The 23378-nt window shown below is 41.5% G+C and overlaps 1 protein-coding gene across 2 annotated transcripts in view; it reads left to right on the forward strand.

Annotated features, from left to right (window-relative positions):
• Positions 1-20217, forward strand: part of Trpm6 (transient receptor potential cation channel subfamily M member 6) — a 141673-nt gene extending 121456 nt beyond the window's left edge. For both annotated transcript variants that reach the window (XM_063249709.1, XM_063249708.1), the window contains exons 34-39: positions 1860-2146; positions 2422-2504; positions 3319-3524; positions 12546-12597; positions 16987-17093; positions 19640-20217. In XM_063249709.1, the coding sequence (XP_063105779.1) occupies positions 1860-2146; positions 2422-2504; positions 3319-3524; positions 12546-12597; positions 16987-17093; positions 19640-19764 (860 nt within the window). In that variant the 3' untranslated portion in view covers positions 19765-20217. The remainder of the gene's footprint in view (positions 1-1859; positions 2147-2421; positions 2505-3318; positions 3525-12545; positions 12598-16986; positions 17094-19639) is intronic.
• Positions 20218-23378: the final 3161 nt, after the last annotated feature.

Here is a 23378-nt window from a genome sequence, read left to right on the forward strand (position 1 = left end):
ATACAGTGTTCACAAACAACAACAAACAACAAACAAACAACAACAAACATTTGAAGCAAAGATGTAGAGAGCAAATAACACCACTTGTGTGGACGCTCTGCGTAGATTAGTTCTGTTGTTAAGCACAAATACTGTGTTGGTGGAGTCTGCCTCAGCAAAACTTCCAGTAGCCAAAAAGGGGAGGCTGCATAGCAGTAAAGTAACATTTTGTGTCCAAAGTCTCTCCAGTGGGATTGAGGGTGTACCTGAGTTCTGTTTCACTTTAGCCACGTTAACATACATAATCTCTACGTCAGCCTAATGAGCTGGGTATTATTTTCATCTTCATTTCATCTGATGAGGAAATTGACGATAAGTCACTAACCCAAAAGCCTCAGGAAGGAAGGAGAGGCTGTGGGGTGTGACGCCAGCATGTCTGACTCCAGCGTCACAGTAAAACCATGTGTGCTCTGAGGGGCAGTATCACAGGCAAAGGAGAAACAAGGTAAAAACAAACCAAAGGCAACCTCTTTATTTTTCATTCATTATACACACTCCTTAAATAGATAATGCAGGATATTTTTAATATTAACATGTCATGGGAAGAACAGTTAGAATGTCTAATAAGGTGCATGAGGGTCATGAATAATTGTAGGTTAATTGTTTCCTTATGAATACTTGTCTTTCAAAGGACTACTATCTAGAATATATAAAGAACTAAAAAAAAAATCAGACCCCAAATTTAAAGACCCATTCCAAAAATAGACACCTGAGATGAATACACACTTCACAGATAAGGAAATACAAACAGCAAAAAAATACACAAAACAATGTTCAGTGTCACTGATAATTTGAAAGATGCAAATTAAAACAATGCTGAGACTCTATCTCACCCCAGAAAGAATGGCTGTTGTCAAGAAACCAACTCTTGGAGAAAAAGGAACCCTTCTCCAGTGTTGGTGGGAGTGCAGACTGGTGCAATGCTGTGGAAATCAGTATGGAGATCCCTAAAAAACTAGGACTAGAAGTTCCATTTGGCCCAAATATTCCCATTCTTGGGAATTAAAAACATCACACCACAGCAGTATATGCATACCAATGCTTATAGAGGCTGTTACAGTTCGTAGTAGCCAAATCTTTGAAACAGTCCAAATGCCCATTAACTGGTGAACAGAAAAAGAAGATGTAGGTTTATTTATTTATTTTTTTATACAATAGAATGCTACTCAGCCACTTACAGGTATGCACCTTGGGACCATATGCTTAAGGGAACGAATTGGACACACGTGTTTAAATAACAGTATTGTGCCTCTGGTGTGAGAAACTGAAACGTGTATTATATAGACCAGAATGCATATTAGGTATTATGAAATCAGAAGAAAATGTTCAAATGGGGAGGGAAAAAAGGAGGGGAGGGGGGAAAGTAAAGAAGGGGTTAAAAAACCAAGAAAAGAAGGAAAGAATGGGAATCAAGCTTTTGTAAATGGGGAGGGGAGGAAGGGTTGACAGGAGGAGAGGGGAGTAGTTAAAAAAAGAAGTTATGCCATGTACAGGTCCAGATTCTCTATAATGACTGTGATCATTGTGTATAACTGAAATGCATCAATCAAATCCGATTGGAAAAATTTTAAAAAAGCTTTTAACAGAAGAGACATATCCTTTCTGCATTGGCATTGTTTTTGTCCAGTTACAGTTGATGGAAAGAACAATTTAACCGTTGGAAGCCACGATCTCTGTTCTTCATATTCTGCTCTAGTCCCCCATTGTCCTATTCTTCTCCGATCTTGGGGACAACTGAATTTATTTGGAGTAGATTTTTGAGCCTTCCTGTCCCAGGCCTCGTGATCTCACTGACTCCACACCTTCGTTTCCCTCTGCAGCAGGAGAAGAAGTGACGGTCTACAGGCTGGAGGAGAGCTCCCCTCTGAACCTTGACAAAAGCATGTCATCCTGGTCCCAGCATGGGCGAGCTGCGATGATCCAAGTGCTGTCCCAGGAGGAGATGGATGGAGGCCTCCGCAAAGCCATGCGAGTCATCAGCACCTGGTCTGAGGATGAGGTCCTCAAGCCGGGGCAGGTTTTCATTGTGAAGTCCTTTCTTCCCGAAGTGGTGCGCATGTGGCGCGATATCTTCCAGGAAAGCACGGTGCTTCATCTTTGCCTCCGGGTAAGCCAGGAGCTTAGAGCCCCAGAGCCCTTATGGACAGGTCCCAGAAGGGAGATCTGGCTACGTCTTTATCCAACACCATGATCTCCATGTATGGCTTGAAGGTGGTGCTTTTTGTTATTTTTGTTCTGTAGGACCTACGGTTTTGGGGGTAGGGGATGGAGGAAGCCAAATGAAGTTATCACATTCAGGCAATCTTCAGTGATTCCATGATCATTAATTGCTGAGTATGTGTTAGTCAACCAGTATTTTTATTGGTGCTCTTCACTTTGTAGGAGATTCAGCAGCAAAGAGCTGCTCAGAAACTGATCTATACCTTCAACCAAGTGAAACCACACACCATCCCCTACACGCCAAGGTAAGGAAGCCTTGGCCCTCAGGCCCTCATTTTAAGTAGAAATTCCTATTAATCATTCTCAGCTCATTAGTTATGGGGAGTACAAGATCCACGGGAAAGTTAGTGAGGACCTTATTTTGGAGTTCTTTGTTTCGTAGTCATGGAGACTGGTAAAAAGAATTAGATGTCCCAGAGATACCTTGGCTCAAATCATTGAACTTATGTGATTGAACAAATCTCAGGGAGATGCTGTGACTGATATTTCAGTTTTAATAAACAGACCTTGGGAGAGAAGATTTTTGTTTTAAACATGCTTTGCCATTAGTATTTTATTTATTTATTCATTTATTTTTTGGTACAGTGGATTGAACTCACTATCTTGCACTTACCAGGCAGGCATTCATGCCACTGAGCTAAAATCCTGACCCCATACATTAGTGTTTAAAAGAAATCAGGAACTTTGGAAGAATGAACTCTTCTTTCTTTGACTTCGTGTGTTTCCATAGATGTTCATTTATCAAGGCAGATCATACTTTGGTGCTGAGGACTTATAGGAAAGCTTTATTGTTTCGTTTATAAGAAACTTAGTAGATCACGGCAAGAAAAGCAGGGTACAGTACTCACAGTAGAGTTGGAAAGTTTTCTCAAAGTGAGGAGGGGTGAGTGAGCATGGGAAAATCCTTCCTGTATGCTCCCTTCTTCCTTCTTACAGGAAGGGCACGTTAATCAGGCAGGATGGGTCAGAGTTAGGGGCTCTCTCATCTGCTGTGTGTTTGTGAGGCGAGTCCCACATTTGCTGCCTTGTGAAGGATCGATGGCCTCTGTTTCATTCAAGGTTCCTGGACGTTTTCTTGATCTACTGCCATTCAGCTGACCAGTGGCTGACCGTTGAGAAGTATATGACAGGGGAGTTTCGGAAGTACAACAACAACAACGGAGATGAAATCACCCCCAGCAACACCCTGGAGGAGCTAATGTTGGCTTTCTCTCACTGGACCTACGAGTACACGAGGGGAGAGCTGCTGGTTTTAGATTTGCAAGGTAACTGATGACCCGGGACTTGACAAGACGGGAGGCAGAGTTCCCAGAGATCTTGGGAGAACCAGGAAGGTTGTGTATAGCGTTGTTCCATCACGTCTTGAAAGGAGGTGGAGACATTCAATTCAGAGAACTCATACATGGGTACCTGCATTTTTTCCCCCCAAAACCATTTTATTCATAGATAAAAGGAAGGAAAAACTACAACAAAATTAAAGTATGTCAGTCAGGGGATAACAAAGGTAACAAACACCTGCTATGTTGTGTCCTACTCATTTGAGGAGGAATATCGGCAGGGTATTGAAGTTTTAAAAGCATCTAAAATGTTGAACTCCATGAGGAATGGTTTTTTGTACCAGTTTTTCCTGTTTTATGGCTTTGCCGTACTCTTAGCTTAGGCATGCATATATGCATACAGGGAAGTTTAAATTCTGGGCATCTTCTGTGATTTTGAGTTTATTGCCTCAGCTGTTTATAATCTGGCTTGCCCTCTTCGCTGTGTCCTGTGATGTGACCGTCAGGGAAATTACACCTCCTGGCTGAAGAAGGAAGTCTTTGGTCAGTGCGTCTCCCCACCACCAGCATCCTGCAGCGGAGGCCTCCAGCAGGATTCCTTGCAGGGATAGATGAAATATGTATTAAGGTTAACGTTTAGTGCTTGGGCTCCTTGACTGACTTTGGTTTAAATAAGGGATTTAACCCAGGAACTTTCACAGAAGTTATCTCATTTAATCCCAAAACACAGCACCTGGAGGTGGATATGGAGAACTGAGGCCCAGAAAGTTTAACTAAGCTGCCCTGGGGTGCACAGCTACTTAAAATGAGCCAGGATACACATGGAAACTGCTTTGACTAGCCGTATTCTTGTCTTTTTACTGCACTGTCTTTTATTTCTGTAAGAGTTTCATACCTTGAGGGTCCAACCACCTTATGGGTCATTTAAACAACTTGGCCCTTTTTCTCATCCTCTGTGACTGGCTCAGCTCTCCAGTTCTGGGCTTCTGTGCTGAAAGCGGGGCTTGGAGGCTAGGGAACGTTGAGATAACAGATGGTCTTGGGGCACCGGGGCAGTGCCTAGGCAGACTGCAAAATCACTGTGAAATTTGTCATACGCTCAAGGTTATATACTGTAAGTACTTTTTAAACTACAAGTATATACTGTGTCCTTTGAGGTTTCCATTGTTCACAGGGTTGGGTTGTATTTCCAACTGTCGAACATAATATTTTAGGAAGCAATATAAACAAAATTAAATCAACCAACAAGATTCAGCTTTTTAAGTTAGCAAGGACTGGATCCATATCACCCCATGTGTGGATGCTGAATGCGTCTGTTTGTAGCTGCAGCTGGGAAAAGCTTGATTGCTTTCATCTGTACTTGACTGTTTGTACACTGAATTTTTGGGTGGAGTTGTTTAAAAAGCAGAAAGCAAAAACAAAAACCCCAGGATCAACAACAACAAAATAACAACAGCAAAACAACCAAAGAAAAATGTTATGGAATTAATGATGACTCTTCAGTGTGTTTGATATTCCATTTGAATAGGTTTTTGTTTAATGATGTTTATGTTTGGGGATTTTTATGTCTCTTAGTAATGCAAAGTGACATTAAACAACAAATGCTGCATTGAGAGTCTTGGGGGACAAAGGGAATTAACTTTATTCTTTTTCTGAGCAATTATGTGGATTGCAGAATTAGGCCACTCCAAATAAACTGTGTCAAAACATTGACCTTCAAAGAAGGGAAGAGTGGATGTCATAGAATGAACATGATGATATTTGATACTTCCCAGAGAGGTCTGGCTAATTGGGTAGGCTTGAATTTGTGGTAAAAGATGAATCCTGTAATAGTAATTCTGAAGTTACACGACTGCTACCTCTAGAAGCTAACATTCACTAGGTACAGTGGTATCTTGGTTCACAAACTTAATTTTTTCCATGATGCTGGGCAGAGCATTCATTCTATGTGGAAGGAATTAAGATTGCGAACTGGGGTACCGTTGTGCTTATTTTGTGCCAGGCATTTGGCTAAAGAATTTTGTGCATTATCATATTTAATCTAAATCAGGTTGGAAGGGAAAAATGGGAAACATAGGATCTATTTACAACATCTGTTAATGGCTTAGGTTTGGTTTTGTGTTTTATTTATTTGTGTTGGTAGTTGTTGGAGAGGTGATCCACCCCACCTGGGTGGTAGGCGTGGAGGTTGAGAGGTAGCAGCCGGGGAAGAAGAACTTTAGAGTTGCAGGGGGTGGGCTCCTCCTGGAATTAGCTGCTTGACCTGAGGAGCCATCACCTGCAGTCCCACATCCCTCATTTGTAAGTGGGGAAAAGAATATGTACTTCAAACATTAGATTAAAAAGCTGAAGTGAGACGATATATATATATATAGCATGCAGTTAGTCCTAGTGAACTCTGGTTATTTTTGTGGTAATGTGAATCTCGGTGTGGACTCTCAGTGGAGGTCAGTCTTCCAGTGTGGGGAATCTACTCTCATTGTGTGGTCCTGCAGGAAGGCACCAGCATGGGTCTCTGCTCCTTCCTGCTTTCCGGGGAACAGGGAGAAATGCATGCAGAAAGTCGTCTTGCAGTTCCTTCTTCTCTTCTTTGTTTTCTTCCATGAGGACGCCAGTCATTAACTCAGAAACTGCCACACCAGTCCAGGAAACTGAACTCCTCCAAGGGGCAGTGTGGACAGTTTCCCATCACTTGGGATTATATTGAAGTTTTCCGGTCTTTTTCCACTTAAAAAGTCTTACATGTGATGGACTGAATCATCTTCATGCTTGAAATCCAACATTTAATTCCCAGAAATGGAAATTAAAAACAATTGTATTTAAAAATCACAGTGGCCTGTAATGTTTAAGCTCATATTTTTCAAAGGACTTTTGAAGATGCAGTATTAATTGTTTATCCACAATGTAGTTTCCAGGCAAAGTCAGCAGCATTGGGATCCACCTCATCATCAGAAATTTTGCTGCTCGAAAAGGGGGTTTCTGCGCAGACGTAGATGCCCACTGATGTATCCAAAGTTAAATTTCACGATTTTTTTATCCTGCCTGAGTATGTGAGCTCTTACTCTGTTAGAGCTGGTAGAGGAACATCTCTGAGACTTTTAGATGCAGAGTGTCTCATTCCTGTCCTGTGCCCCATGTTTTCCAGGACAGTCTATGGATGGGAGGAGCTTTGTGGTCAGCTTTCCCGTTGCGGTGTTCGCGCAGAGCTGGAAATGGCGGTGGTGCTGTGGTGTGATTTTTCCCATTTCATTTGTTTATTAGTATTTGTTTGTGAGTGTGGATGTTACCATACTGCGGGTCCTTTGGGACTCCCTCTCTTTCTGCCCCCCTCCCCACTTTGGGAGATCCTTCTTCCACCTGAGGGAGCCAGAAGGAGTATTTGCTACGTAAACTTTGAGCTGTTAATGTGATTTGTGTACATTTTACTCTCCTCTTCTTCCTTCCTGTTCCTTCTCCTCTTTTTTTTCTCTGACTCCTGTTTTTGTAGAACTGGGGATCCAATCCAGGGCCTCATGCAGGCAAGTACCTTGCCACTGGGCTACACCCCCTAAGATCAACAGAATCATCATTTTACAGTAGCAGGAAAATCAAATTTTGCTGCCCAAGTGGCCCTTGATAGGATAAAGATAACAAAAATAGCAGTTAGCTTTCCTTGGCTTCTCCAGGGTCACTTTACTGAGCGGCGCATGTGTAATAATTCATTTAATCCTCACAGCGCTATGAGATAAAGCTCACAATATCACACTTCTGGATGAGAGCATGGGCTTCAGAGAAGCATGGGAAACTACTCAGATCCACACCTAAAAAGAGGGGACAGTGGGTGGAGGCTGTGTTCTTCGACTTCTGGGTCTAACAAGCAACAAGATTTGAAGTAAACCGGATCGTAGGTGATTTTCATAGACTTTCTTTCTCCACAGAACTTGTCTTTTCCTGGTTGATATTACTTCTGTAGCGACTGTGTATATTCCTAGCTTAAGTGTACTGTATGGCTTACTTCTCCGTTATGCTGAAGGTTTCATTATTGCTATAAACTGCAGACTTAACAATTAGGTCTGTGGTTCAACAAGTAAAGGATATGTAGCTGTCATTCTCTCTAAAGACAGAGACAGAGTTGTCCTGTTTCCTTACTTGATGGTTAGAATGGCAGGGTCCCTCTCAGCTGATCCTTCTGATGACAAAAGGATAAAGATCCCAGCCTGTTCCTGTGACTCAGGGAGAGCAAAGCATTTTTAAAAATTGTAATTATCGTAAGATGGTATTTCATTGTACTTCTGATTTACATTTTCCTAATCATTAGTGATGCGAAGAATCTTTGCAAAAGCACATTGGTAATTTGTGTGTATTCTTTGGAGAAGTGTCTGAAGAAGGTGGCTTGTTTGGCATTTTGCTTTTAAGTTTTAGGAATTCTGTATGAACTCAAGATATCAATACCTTATCAAACATATGGTTACTAATACTTTCTCCTATTCTGTGAGTTGCCCTTTTGATCTCTTGATTTGTTAGAAAAGAAGTTATGAAATATCCCCTTATCTTTCCTTAAGAAATTAGAAACAAAAGACAGAATAAAACAAAAAACAAATGGAGGAAAATAATAAAGATCAGAAAACACAATTCCTTATCAGAATGCCAACATCATTTTTCATAAAAATTAATTTTTTGATTCTTACATTTCTGTAGAAATGCATAAGGCTCAGAACAGTCTAAACAACTTTTTTTTTTATTGGTACCAGGGATCAAACTCGTGACCATGCGCTTGCAAGGCAGGCGCTTATGCCGCTGAGCTAAATCCCCAGCAGTCTAAACAACTTTGATAAAGGAACAGAATTAGAGCTCCAACCCTTCCCAATCCCACAACTTAATCACAAAGTTACAACATTCAGGACAGAACAGCATTGATATCAAGATGACAAACCATCAAGGTACCAATATGAAGTCCCAAAATAGATATTCACATAGCAAACGATTGGTTTCTGGCAAAGATGCAAGAGCAATGAAGTGGAGAATCAGTTGTACCTTCAATAAATATACTGGAACAGCTGGATATCTACATGCAAAAACCCCAAACTTTATAGCACATCAAAAATTTCTTGAGACATCCCAAAGTCAACTCAGAATGGCTCACAGTGGGTTAAAGTAAAGGCAGGTGTGACCCGAGTCATTGATTTGGCTGAGGTCATTCTTTCTGGGACTGAGAGACTGGGTCAAGGAGTAGGAGAGAAGGCAGAACCACAGAGTTGTCCAGTGGAGGAGGCACTACATTTGCTTCTGAACAGGCCATGTAGAAGACAAAGGAGGCCATTATGCTGCTTTTTAAAAATTACCTTAACTATTTTTTATATGCATACACATGTACATGTTTTTTCTTTCAGCTTATCATACTTTTCATTAGTTTCATCTATGAATTTACACGTGTCTTATTTCACTAATAAGTATGTTCTCAAGGCACACTCATTTACTTTTAAAAGTGTCCAGTTTATTATTCTTTATGGCTGAGTAGTAGTCCATTACATATACATACCACATCTTTTGTATCCATCCCTGTCAGTGGGCATTTAGGCTGTTTCCAAGATCTGGCTATTATAAACTGTGCTGCTATAAGCATGGGTGCATATACATTGCTGTGGTACAATGTTTTTAATTCTTCTGGGAAGATACCCAGAAGGCGAATAGCTGGGTCAAATGGGACCTCCAACCCTAGTTTTTTGAGGGATTTCCACAGTGTTGCACAGTCTGCATACCCACCAATAGTGGAGAGGGGTTCCTTTTTCCCCACAGCCCCTCCAGCGTTTGTTCTTGGTTGTTTTCTTTGTACTGGCCATTCTTTCTGGGGTGAGGTGGAATCTCAGTGTTGTTTTGCATCTATCGAATGACCAGTGTTGTTGAACATTTTTCATGAATTTATTTGCTGTTTGTATTTCTTCATCTGAGAGTGTGTGTTCATCTCAGATGCCCATTTTTGGATTGGGTCTTTACAGCTGAGAGGACTTATTTTTAAATATTATTTCTTTATACATTCTTGATAGTAATCCTTTATCTGAGGAACAGCTGGCAAACATTTTCTCCCACACTGTGAGTTGTGTCTTCACTCTGTTGGTGGTTTCTCTTGCTGTGCAAAAGCTTTTCAGTAAGATGAGATCCCATTTGTTGATTCATTGTAGTAAGTACTGTTCAATTTGAGTTTTATTCATAAAGTCTTTGCCTACACCAGTGTCTTCAAGAGTTTTTACCTATTCTATATTCCAGCAGATTTAATGTTTCTGTTTTAATATTAAGATCTGTAATTCATTCTGATTTTAGCTTAGTACATGGTGAAAGATATGGGTCCAGTTTTAGTCTTTGGTATGTAGAAAGCCAGTTTTCCCAGCACCATTTATTAAAAATGCTATCTTCCATCCAGTGAATGTGTTTGGCACCTTCGTTAAAGATAAGGTAGCTTAGTGTGCCTGCACCTTCTAATCTATTACACTCACCTTCACGTCTTTTTTTTTTTTGCCTATACCACACTATTTTTATCACAGTAGCTTTGTAGTACAATTTCAAGTCAGGGATTATGATGCCCCCATCTTATCTTTGTTGCCCAGGATTGCTTTTGCTATTCTAGATCTGTTCTGATTCTAGATGAATTTTAGGTTTGTTTTCTCTGATTCTGTAAGATATGCTATTGGAATTTTGATTGGGATTGCATTGAATCTGTATAACAGAAACTTTTAAGCTTTATGCAGTCCAGTTTATTTATTTTGCCTTGCAGTTGGTACAGTTTGTAGCAAAGATGTTTTGTGAACTTTGTTTGAGCTGTTTAGCCTTGTTTTTTCTTTCCCTATTCAAAATCAGTGTGAAGAATTTCTAAGCCAAGAAGTAGTAAAGCGTTTGTGAGTAGAATTCAGAGTCTGTGGACTTTGATGATAAAATATATTATTCTTTAGCTTGTAACTTAGATGCATCATTTTCTTCAGTTATAATGTAGACTACAATCCTCAGTGATAGTAATAGTACCTGTGACTGTTCGTAATAAATATTACAGATATTAATGTAGCACAGTGGAATATTGGCCAATACCTAAAATTACTGTTTCTGTTTGTCACTTGTTGGATGTTATAGTAATTAGCAGACTTGGGCGAAATCCTGTTGTTTACTGTATTAATGAGGCAGCATGTACACTACAGAACTTTAAAAAGTATCCTTATGTAGCTGTATTTTAATGTCCCTAATTGTCTTCATCATCCTATATATTTAACTATGTGTATTAAAACAGTATTTGAGAACAATGGCAAAGAATATCATGACAAACAATGGTGAATATTCTTACTCCAAACTTCTGGGTGCTCTGAGTTACTTTCCTAAGGAAATTAGTTTCTTAGGGGAAAAGACTATAAGGAGTTTATTTTTTTCAGAACACAGTAAAAACCCCTGAAAATAATTGGTATAAAATAAGAGTATTTTCTTACAAGTAGAGCTACATAATAATGTTAAACATTTACCTAAGTTTTGAATACTCTTCCTACAAAGTAATCTCTTTAATTAAAGACAATAAGTGCTGGTTCGACTGATTTGAGGAACTGTTGGGTTTTGCCCAGCTCTGCATTCACTTAGCTGTTTGAAATGTTACCATCTTCGGAGAACAGGCTCCTCACCACTTGTATTTTATAACAGAGAGTCACCTTATGTGTTGGTCCCTATTTTGATAAGTTTCAGCTTTAAATTTTAGGTTTTGGTGTTGCTTCCCACAAAGTAAATCTTACTGAGATGCATGCATTCAGAAAAATGCTCATAGTGTAAGCTTATATTTTGCAGATTTTCTCAACAAGCACCTACATGAACAATTGGAGTTGGTTTTACTTGTCATTGATAAATGCCGTTTATGTAGTTTTTGGTGTGTGTCTTCGGTAGAGCACAGACCATACCTACAGTACCACATAGTGCTTGCTGATCCCTGACAAGCCCAGTACAGGGCTATAGCCCATGGGAGGAGCACCAGGTTTGCCCCAGCTTGTTTCTGCTCCGACCACTGTGGACTGAGCAGCCTCTGGCAAATGACTTCATCCTTTTGAGCATCATTGTTTTCACTGATGTAAAGTGAGGACAGAATGGAAAATGAGCCTGGGCATTGCGGCACATGCCTGTGATCCCATCACTCAAGTGCCTGAGGTGGAAGGATCACCAAGGGTTTGCAGCCAGCTTGGGCTATGTAGTGAGTTCAAGGCCAGCCTGACCTGCATAGTGAGACCCTCTTAAAACAAACAAACATATAGACAAACCCAAAGTGTAAAATGAGGCTAATACCTTTCTTTTATAGTTGCTTAGCATTAAAGGAAATAAAATTAGAATGTAGTATAGTATATATCAGCAAATGAATGGCATGCCATTCTCAGTGTTACGGCTTATATCTGGAAATCCCCCCAAAGGCTCTTGAAGTGATGGGGGGGATCCCAGAGTTTGTCATTGATTCATGGTCCAACGCTAGGATTAGAGGTGTGAGTGCTCCACCCATCCTGGGGTGGGCAGCCTGCATTCAATATAAGGGAGAGAAAGAGGCTTGTTCTTTTGCTCCTCCCACTTGGATCTTGCTGCTTTTGCTGTCTTCCACCACCTTGAGCTGTTGCTCTCTGCCAAGAACCTTTCTTTCTTGGCACCAGTTGAGCATGGACTAAAACCTACACAAACTGTGAGCTAAAATAAACTTTCCCTTCCTTAATTTTGGGCATTGGGTATTTTGTCTCAGCAACAAGAGAAGAGTAACTAAGACAATCAGTAACTATGAACACATCACTGAAATACTTGTTTGTGGCCTACAAGTTTATTATAACACGAAGGAGTTGTGAAAGACAGTGCATAATTAAGACTTTCCAAATATTCCTGGAGAATTTTTATAGTACATTCAATTTGTATGATTTTTGATTTACTACAAAGTGATTATAAACTTGAGAAAAACTATAATTTGGTTACTATTTCCTTGAATTTCTATGAAAATGAAACCACTATTGCTAAATGAATTTTGTTTCTTCTTTTGAGGTGTTGGGGAAAATCTGACAGATCCATCTGTTATAAAACCTGAAGACAAACAGTAAGTCCACTTATGTGCTATTATTTCATAAATTCTGCTTAACTTTTATGTTTTTAAAATGTATTTTTCAACATGTAAAGTATAGAATTGTACATATTAATGGGGTCCCATGTAATGTTTCAGTGCACGTGTACATTGCATAAATGTTTAAATGGCATATTTTAAAAATAATTTATAAACATAGCCTGTTCCTGAAATCCCAGAAGTCTTTGAGGCAGCTTTCATATATTGACCTATAACAATAATGTTTTTAAAAGAGCATAGATTATGAAATGAGGGTAGAAATAAAACATGGAAACAAAATGAAATTAAATCTGGAGTTGGGTTGCAAAACATGGATGAAAATAATAAATGCAATATATGCAAGTTGCAAATTCAACTCAGTTTTCTGGGGGAAAGGGTCCCAGATAATAAGAGAAATATGCATGTGTTTAGCTCCAATAAGCTTTGACATGAACATGAAAGCAGTGTACACAGGAAAACAGCTTTCCTTGTCGTCTTCACCGTGGAATCATTGCAGCTTGCCCTGGTTGGCATCTTCCATCCATGCTTACAAATGGAGACTGAAGGCGTAAAGTGTGCTGACGCACAGCAAAGCAGTAAGAGGTCAAAATGCCGGGCTTACTCTGAAGCACCGGTGGAGCCGAGTCACATGGAGGAAGGCGTTCCCTGCCTGGCCTTTGAATTCCCAGGGGCATTCTGTCCCATTGGCAGGCTTTGTGGAAGACTGGCCACTAAAGGATCCAGTGTTGTTCTGTCAAAGGTGGAATCCAGAGCAGTGATGATCCCAGGCGGTGTGGCAGACAGCTGTGGTCCTCAGTGTGAACCTGCACCGTAGTAGCCAGGATGGTTCTTAAGCACGGGCTGCTGGCTCCCCTGCCCAGAGTTTCTGATGCTGCCATTTAGAGGGGGGCAAACCATCCATATTTCTAACAGGTTCCTAGAAAATTCTGATCTGATGGTCCAGAGAAATGTTCACATACACATTACTACTTCCTAGTCATCATCCCTTCTATATACCTGCCCCTAAATGGTAACATTTATGTATGAAACTACATAAGAGGGCAATCCTGACACAACAGAATCTGAAAATTACACTTTTTCTCCTCTTGAACTCCTTTTATAGATGTTTGCTGGTCTAAAGCTGTTTTCTTTTCCTGAGCCATTTTCCTGCACCCAAATATGATCCCATCAATAGGCTTTAATGCCGAATAGAACATGTCCTAGAAGTGTGTTTGATGTTTGACTGGTATAGGTGAGCTAGAGAAGAGGAAGTTGACCCATATTATCTCCCTGTATCATCGAATTCCTATGTTGATTGTTTGACTGTGGAGTCTGTGTATTAATCCTTAGGCTACAGATAAACAAGTATTACTTTCGCTTCAGCAGAGCTAAAGTACTTTCAGTTAAGAATATTATTTCCTTAGTAGCCCCAAAGCTCAAGTGTTTATAGCGGGAGCCTTATTCTGAGTACTTTATAATGTTTTAGGGAAAATTTTTTGCCTGTATAATGAACCAAGTTTATGTATACTCTTATCATTCATCAAATTTTGACATTGGCATATATCACCTAATATGACCTGAATGGTCCATCCTCTTGGATTCTAAGATTGTATAATCCCACTTGACAGTTACATGTTTAATTGCATTGTGTAAGAAGTAGGTTTCAACTTCCATTAGCATCACCTGGGGAATTAAAAAAATGCTCACAATTGGTCTCCAGGTAGAATTTCTGCAGGTAAGGCCCTGATTTCTTTCTTTTTTTCTTTTTCTTTCTTTCTTGTTTTCTTTTTTTTGTAGAAGTTCCCCATGTGGTTCTGTGGGCAGTCAGAGTTGAGAACTCCAGCATTTTTGTTTTGTAGCAACCTTAGCAACCTTATTGTCTGTGGGCTGAGGACAGGATTCTAGAAACAGATAGGATGATGTTGTTGTGTCCTGCCTGATTGTGTGGCGTCATTCAATTTTGGTTGCAGTAGGTTTTCATAGGAACAATAACAAGAGTTGTGTCGTGACTGATTAGTCAGTTTAATGAGTTGAATGTGGCTCATGTGTTCGACTGCTGTCTGTGTCAGAAGCTCTTGCTGCCTTGAGTGTAGACCATGGTCCAACAACACCAGCATGGGTGGAGATGGTTACAAATGCAGATTCTCCATATGCTCCCTGAACCTCCCGAGCCAGGATCTGAATTTTCCCATCATCCTCTGGCAATCTGGTTAGATTAGAGGTTGAGAAGCACCAGTGGAAGTAGGTGCTGTCATATATGCTGTTTATTTCAGCCTCAGCAGCAACGTGGAAGTAATCATTGCCCATCCTAGTTCCCCAGGGGGAGAACTGAGCCTCCCGACAATTGTAACTGGCCGGGAGGATAAGGGGCCAGGAAACAGTTTTCTTTCAAAAGTGCAGGTGTTCTTGTGGTATAAATTCTAATTTTGTTTCTGATACCCATCATCTCCTGACCCGGCCAGCTGTCTCTTACCTTCACCTAGCCTTCAGCCTTGTTCATTGGTGACTTGGAATCGTATCTCTGTAGCTTACTCTCCTGAAGTTTGGGGCATTTGGCAAGTATGAAACGAAGATGTTCTTCAGTGAGTCTATGAGCTCTAATTAGTGTTTCTTGCACGTAGAACCAAACTACCACTGCTTTTCCTGGGTCGTGAATAATCTGGAAAACAGCTAGTTATATTTTATTTACTTACTTCTGAAAACTTGGTTGTCTGAGTAGGCATGCTCTGGGGTGTGAATGCAAATGCCTGTGCCTTCACCCCTCTCTCTGTGCGGCATGGGGAGCTGTCTGACCCTTGATAATGTATGTTGCAGTGACTTTCATCCTTTTGTTTCAGCTTGCACAAAGCTCATGAGAGGAATGATTTAGTTTATAGCTTTTATTGAAGAATCAATGTTGTGCTTCTAAGCTGGAGATTTTCATGATTGCTGGGCATAAAACAAGCAAGTGAAGTAGTGTAGGAAGGTCACACTATGAGACTACCAGAAGGAACTCTTCCACGTTAACGGCTACACCAGTGCCTGCATTTTTCACGGCAGTGGAACTGGAGCGCTGTGCTCCAAATACCGAGTGAGCTTACTTTTTCGTCACCTTCAGTTTCACCTTACCGAAGCGGTGTCTTACCAGATGGACTGAGAGAGAGGCAGCGTTAACAAGAGGCAGTTTATGCAGCTGGGGAAATGCCACCAGAGCTGTCCTTTGTGGGAGCGATTGAGTGGCCAGGAAAGCTAATCCCCAGTGTCTTTCCACCCTTCCCAAGAGGTTTTCTCCACCTACTTGCTGCTCTGCAAAGAGGCAACCCGAGATCAAACTGACATCAGCCCTCGTTCTGCGCTTGGCACCTCTTCAGAGCAGCAACTGTCTCTCTGCCAAAAGGAAGTGGAAATTGAGATAAATGTTTCAGGACTTGGATGGGAGAGAGTCCATTTTTACACCATGTCCCTTTTGAAAAACCGCATTCCTTAGAAGTGAAGTTTATTGTTTCCTTTTGCGATCGTTTGCTTTGCTTTTTTCTTAAGACGTGGTATTTACTGGAGTGGTAATTGAGTTCAGATTTTAAAATGTGCTGTTTCCACTCTGCATGTCATTAAAGTAAAATGCTAGCTTCCATAAAGTTTCTGCAGAAGCATTTCTGGTGTAGTGCAGTGTCTTATGGCAAGAATGGTTGTGCCATAGAAGGTACCCTAAATGGACAAATAGTGAACCTGGAGTCTGCCAGGGGTCTGGTATAATGATAGAGTATTTGAAATGGGTCTTGCTGACTCTGACTCTATTTGTAATTTTGTCACTTAAATTGAGCAAACATGATTTATGTACAGACACATCATCTAATAGTCTTGTATCATAAACAGCCCCATTACGGAGTTTGCGGGATACAAAGTGGTCTCTAAAAAGCCACACATACGGCTCTGGGGCCAGTCAGGTGGATGGTTACTTTAAGAAAAGCATAGAACTTCAACAGCACACTATATCTGCACTTTGTAGAAGATGTGCCCCAGTAGCAAGTTTACTTTACTTTATACCTTACCTTTCCAGTATTCTAGAAGAACATTTGGTAATGAATGTCATTCTCTCACCCCATATGCATTAAAAAGGGTTTCACTGCATTTTTTTAAAAATGTGGTACATAGAAAACTCACTCTCCTATCAGATTAGCGTTGAACTGAGTTTCACAGTAGGTCTTGGAGTTGGGCACAAAGATTTAAGTACATTTGAATTTTAAATTTGCAAACCTAACATTGTTGCTTCCCCAAAGTGCTCTGTTCTTTGTGGTCCCCTTCAAGTTACTGGGTTACTATGGGAGACTGTTCGGTGTCTCGGAGAATCCTAGTGGGGCTCTTTTTTTTTCAGCTGTGATCTAATTGATATTCTGCTATTTCCTCTAGATCAAGAGGAATGGTGTTTGGGCCAGCCAATCTGGGGGAAGATGCAATTAGAAACTTCATTGCAAAACATCGCTGCAACTCCTGCTGCCGGAAACTCAGACTCCCGGGTATGCCTCTGAGAGCTCTGCTTTTCTCCAAGTAAATCTCTCCTAGAACAACATCCATTGTGACTGGGTAGAAAATCTTAATCACATTTTTATCTCAGCCCCAGTCATTCACAGTGCCTGACTTTCTGACTGCAAAATTTTCAAGACTCTAAAAGGATTAAAAGGACAGGGATTTGCTTTAGGTTCTGCCAAAACATGATAAAACAACATGGGGCCTGACACTTGTCACTGTCACTTTAAAAGTTCCATTGACTTAAATGGGGTGAAATCAGGGCTGCTCTCCTCCAAGACCTGTTTTGCACCCATGTGATACCCTCACATTTCAAACTTGCCTGTTGGGCACTGGCGGGCTAGGACCAAGAGGGAAACAATAGGTTGTCAATTAAAGTAGTATTTGTTGCTGTGGAAACCTGCCAGTTTGTGTGTTTATGTTGTGGGACTGGAGGTTGCAGCCTTTCAGATGTTAGACAAGTACTGTGTCTCTAACCTACACCCCAGTCCCCCTCCCCAAAATCTGCCTCTCAAATCACACATTGAAATATATTTTTAAAAACCGATTTGTTAATATGGCACATGTTCTCTGCAACCTAGATGGTCACCGCCATGGAAAACAACGCCAGAATGAAAGCTAACGGCTGGAGGCCTCTGCCCCCCAGCCTGGCAGTCCCTGCTCTGCTGCCCTCTTTCCCTTTGTCTCCGAGGGTCACTGCATGTCTGCCGCAGTTCCCTGCTCTCTTCCTAGCTCACAGAAAACTTGCTCTTCACTGGCATTTCACATATTTCAAACTGAGTGACCCTTCTTGCTTTATATAAAGTCATCAAAGCCTCGAACCAGGTGCAGTAATCTCAGCTACCAAAGGGGCAGCAGGATCACTTGAGCCTAGGGGTTCAGGGTTACCCTGAGCAGTGTGGTAGACCTTGTCTTTTTAACAACAGCAGCAATAACAGCAACAGCAACAAATCTGGAATTATCATACCCTGAATGCACAGTGGAGCAAGTGAAAATGTATAATAGTGGAGGGAAGTTTCTAGTTCTGTTGGAGTTAGAGGGTAGGGGACCTTCTGTGGGTAAGACTTAGGGAGAGAATAGGTTTGGAGCAGGCCTGCAGGTCCAGTGGGAGACAGAACGTCACCTCGGGTGGTGGTGGTCTGTACTGTGGGCAGTCAAAGCGAAATGAAGAAGGAAAGATCATCACTGCAGTAAACACCCAGGAGTCCATCTCACAAGTCACACATCAAACTGGCAAGGAGAGCAGCACCCAGCACTCCTGCCTCTTTGGTCAGAAAGACTCCAGAAATGGGCTGAGGCTGGCCTTAAGAGCACTGGGCCTTCAGACAATGGCTCTGGGACACTTGGAAGCTGCCAAACACCTGAGTTATGCCATGTTGCAGGCTGGAGTCTGCAACTGGTTACCTTAGTGTCCCTAGGCACTGGCTGCTTCCTAGCCAGATTTATTCTGCTTTGCAGAGGACTCCATTTGGTCAGCCAGCAGCCCTGAGGACTTGAACTGCAGCTCATTGCTTCTGATTCTTGAGCCCAGTTAGCTCTTCTGCATGAGTAAGGTTGAAATCCTGTTTTTATACCGCACTGGTAGGTTTTGAGTGAGTAATTCAGTCATTCCTTCAGCTTCAGATCTAATCTGTGTTTATCTTCTAAACCTAAGATTTTAACCAATACTTAAGTGAACTTAAGAAATAGACTCAGATTCTGTTAAGTTTGAATTTAAAATACGTAGTTTCAAAAACAAGACTAGAGGTGGCTTCCTTTCCTTTCCTTTGGAGAGAATGCTTAGGACAGGGTGTAAGAGTAAGGCGTCTAGAGCCAGAGAGCCTGGGCTCATGTTCCAGTTCTGCTTTGTACCCGCTGTGTGACCTTAGGCATTGGTTTTCCCATCTGTGAGCTGAGGATAATAAACATCTGTGTCATAAGAGTTGGTCTGAAGGCTGAATTAAATTTCACACACACACACACACACACACACACACACACACACACACACACAGCAAATGTTGGTTATTATCAAAACATGTATTTGTTTTATGTCTAGAAAATCTCATTTAACATTAAAGAATACAAGACATACATTTTTCCCCACATTGGTGCTGAGGATTGAGCCCAGGGCCTCACAGATGCTAAGGATGAGTTGTACCCCTAAGTGACACATCCGGCTCCCTAGAAAATCATGTTTAAGGCTAGCAGATCTACTCAGCATAGCACAAAAAGGTGCACAAATGTTTTTAAAGCATATCCTTGTCCCAAAGATTCTTTCTCTCTTCTTTTGGTATACTTTCTTTTTGAATGGAAGAGGGTGGGCTTAGAGGCATTTCATCTGAGAATTAGATGAGGCTCCTCTGGTGATGCCAGACCTGAGGAGCAGCTTTTCCTGAGGTGGGCAAGGCCCTGGGATTGGACTTGGTCAAGGGTTTGGGTTGTAGGATCTGTGTCCCCGAGCAGCTGAGACCTCACTGAACCCCGGTAGAGTTGAAAGTCCTTGTGATCAGTGTGTTCCTGGACTTCCCTTGAAACCATTTTGTCTTTCTTACAGATTTAAAAAGAAACGACTATTGCCCTGGGAGGATAAATTCCAGCTTTGCACCTGAGAAGGACGCAGAGCCAGCTGAGGGGTGCCCGGTGAGTGGAGCTTCCTCAGAAGATCAAACACGACTCTGAGGAGAGGAGCAAGAAGATGATGGCTGCCACCTTGGCGTGAACACAGTGGTGACACAGATTAGTGGACATAGAGCTTCTGCTAGGGCAGCCTCACGAGTGGGCTGTGCCCTCTGAGCCTCACAACTCACACTGCCCAGAGACTTCGGTGGTTTCTGAGGAATGGGTTTGCCTAGATACTGACCTCTGCACATCCTGAGGGTCTACAGGAAGATACCAGGGCCACTCAGCTGGCAAGACTGTTCCTCTATACCTCACTGTTCTCCTTGGGAGCAGAATCCTGTGCACTGAAGAACCAGGCGCATGAATTTAACTTATTTTCTCACTGTGCGTGCAGACTTTGGCCCCTGTTGTTGTTCACCACCTTACCTCCAGATTGTACTTTTGTGTGTGTATATATATATATATATATATATATATACACATATGTACATTAAAAGGTTCTTTGAGTTCCTATTCTTTCCTGTCCAGTGATACAAGGCTTTGAAAGGCAACAGTGGGAGGAGGGTGTATTTGCATTGAGAAGTGCACACTCCTGAGTGTGCTAATCTTCAGCAAGTGTACTGATCAAATCTAGATAGGAGTGAGTATTGTCATAGGATGTAAGAATTTCAAGTTTCTCTGCAAGAAAAAAAAAGGGATCTTTAAGGCCTACACAGCAAACCCCATCCAGCTGTGTAATCTCGGTATCTTGGAACCTGGTAGGGCCCCACCGGTATCCCCAAATAGCTGTGGACCTTCAGGTGGGTCCCTCAGGGCCTGGTTGGGCCCCACCCAGTGACCCTGAGTGGCCAGGGAATCACCTGAACCTCATCCAGCCATGAACCTCAGTACCTCACTTGGAACCTGACAAGGCCCCACTCAGTGATTCTAAGCAGCTGCATTGCTTTGGTGCACTATGTGGCATGAGCTGAAGGCCTGCATGGTGTACTCCATCTAGCTGTTCAGCCTTGGTATGCCACTCAGAACCTGGCAGAGTGGTGCCCAGCAATCTCAAGTAGCTGGGAAGCCTCACAGTATCACGTGAGATGTGCTGAATGCCCACCCAGCATATTCCTCACATTTGAGGAGCCTTCAAGTGCCATTAGGGACCTAGTAAGGCCTGACTAAAGATCTTCATTCAACTGGGGAAACTCCCTGCAGTATGGGCAGATATCCTCAACTCAGGAAGCAAGTGAGATCTTGCATTCAGCTTCTCCAGGGGAACACAGGAAAATGACAAAATGAAAGAGTAAAATGTAATCTCAAACCTCTAGCCCATCCCAAACAAGCCTAGGAGACATGGATATAAAAGAAAATGTAAGCCATACATCTAAAACATCTGAAATGGTAGCAACTCAAGTAAAGAACTCCGTGAAGCTATAAAGAACTCAGATCAGAAATAATCTCTCAGATAAAAGAAGAAATGATAAACATAATAAAAGAAATGCTGAACATATCTAAAGGAGAAATAGTTAAAAGTTGAGGAGCACTGCCAAAAGATGGAAACCTTGAATGAACAATATAAGAAAGAAATAATGCATGAAACAGATTGAAAGAGATGTCCAGGAAATAAAAAATTCCATCAAAAGCTGGCAAGACCATGTCAACGAACGTGAAGACAGACTTTCAGACCTGGAAGACCAGATTGCAGCTAGTGAACTGAAAAGGAAAGATCTGCTAAAAATAACGAGGAATCAGGAAATAACAACAGTTGCAAGATGATGCAAAGAAAAACAATATAAGATTGATAAGTGTAAATGAAAAAGAAGGTGGAAAAGGGGCCTCTAATCCTAACACGCTTACATTGTATTTTAAAATTTGTCTTTACAAGAGAACAAAAACTGAAAGTTTTAGAGAAAGGGTTCCCTACCCTGAAGCTCAGGAACACTAGGGAGCTGACTAAATCACAGTGTGTAACACTTGTCCCTTTTCCAAAGCCATGTATGCTACGGTACTGGGTAAATACTGTGAGCCGTATCCTGTAAAGAAGGAGGTGGTTTCAGCTGATAACACTTTCTGCAGGTGTGTGTCTGTCCACTGTGGAGTCCCAGTCTGCCTTGAAACTGTCATTGGTTTCTGTGGCTTGAAGCAGAAGTCTCTGGAATCCTGGATAGCACGTGTGTGGTGTGCCTGTCACCCGACCCTAGAACACCCATGAGCTTTGTACCCAAGTGGAGGGGAGGGGCCTGGGCATCTTCTCTCCTCTTGCTTGTCTTTCCTTACTGGCACTCTGCCCACAGTTTTCAGCTTGCCTGTTGTCTTTTGACTTTTGTCTCACTTCTGAGTTTGTGTTTTAAAATCTCTACTCATGCATTCATATGTTACTTCAGGGAAAATATCACATAGTGGGGTGGAAAGCCAAAGATTTAGTTGGCCAATATTTGCATCTGATTCTTCTAAGTTTGAACCAATAGGAGGGTTAATTTTTATCCCTTTTGCTTTGGTCTTGGTGGGAAGCAGGGAATTTATGTTATTTCTTGGTTGGTAATGAGGATAAATAGTTAATAGTTTTTGGGAGGGTTAAACCTATTCTATAAATCAATAAGAATTTTGGTGCTCATTTCAGTTCTGGGTTACATGGTGGAAACAGAGTTTGCCTATCCAAAAGTCAAACCAGAGCCATCAGTTTATTGACCCAATTCTTGTTATCTGGAACAGAACTTGAAAGCAAATACAATTTGATTTCAATTATCTGTGATGTGCTTTTTTTTTTCTTTTTAATTTTAAGAAAAAATCTTCAGAACAACAATTTTAAAAGATGAGCTGCTAGGCAAAGTTCGCTGGGATTGCTTGCATGTGGTGTGATATTCCTTGAGTGATTCATGATCACAAAGCAAAGGTATATCCATTCTGTCAGTTTTGTTCAACAGTTTATCGAGTGTCTTTTTCTGAGCTGCATTAAAGAAGATGCAACAGTGAACATAGCATATTGTGGCCCTCAGCTCTCAGTGTCATTTGTCTTTTAATTGGTTTCACTTTTAGATTTCTATTAAGTGCTGAAAAATTTGAGTCATGAGGGAAAATGTCAAATCTGGAGCTGTGGCCCATATCCTACCTGCCCAGACAGTAGACTCAAGATTGGGAAAAGAATTAAGGCAAATAGCATAGAGCTCGGCTGATTTCAGGGATGCCTGAGGAACTGTGTGGTCCATTTCTGAGCAGAAAGCCTGTATCACAGATGGGATCTGAACCTTTGGACCAGAGAGAGCCAGGATTCAGGGTATTCCCTCCCCGAGCATCCAATACATAAGCTTTTCTTTCTGTGAGGCTGCCCATTCCTGGGGTGACTTTTGCCCTTGCCATCTTAGAGCTTCTGAAGAGTGAAATTTCATACAGCAATGAGTATTTCTGAACCTTTTTTTTTTTATGGCTTTGCAAAACAAATCCTGGGTGGCTAAGACTTCTCAACAATCATTCACTCAACTCTTTAAAAGCCTTTTGTAGTTTGTGACAGTTATTTTAGAGGAGAGTGAGAACTGTGGTTCTAGAAGTCATGACATGTTGCTCTTATGGCTTGTCACACTCTGAGTCATCAGCATCTAGAACAAAGCATGGCTCCTAATATGCTTTCAGCAATACTGGTTTTAAAAGAAATGACAAAGCCTTCCAGTGACGGTGGATTTCATTCATTTGCT

This window comes from Cavia porcellus, unplaced genomic scaffold (assembly GCF_034190915.1).
Source record: "Cavia porcellus strain 051 isolate PalLab524CR breed Dunkin Hartley unplaced genomic scaffold, mCavPor4.1 scaffold_1, whole genome shotgun sequence".
Taxonomy (NCBI): domain Eukaryota; kingdom Metazoa; phylum Chordata; class Mammalia; order Rodentia; family Caviidae; genus Cavia; species Cavia porcellus.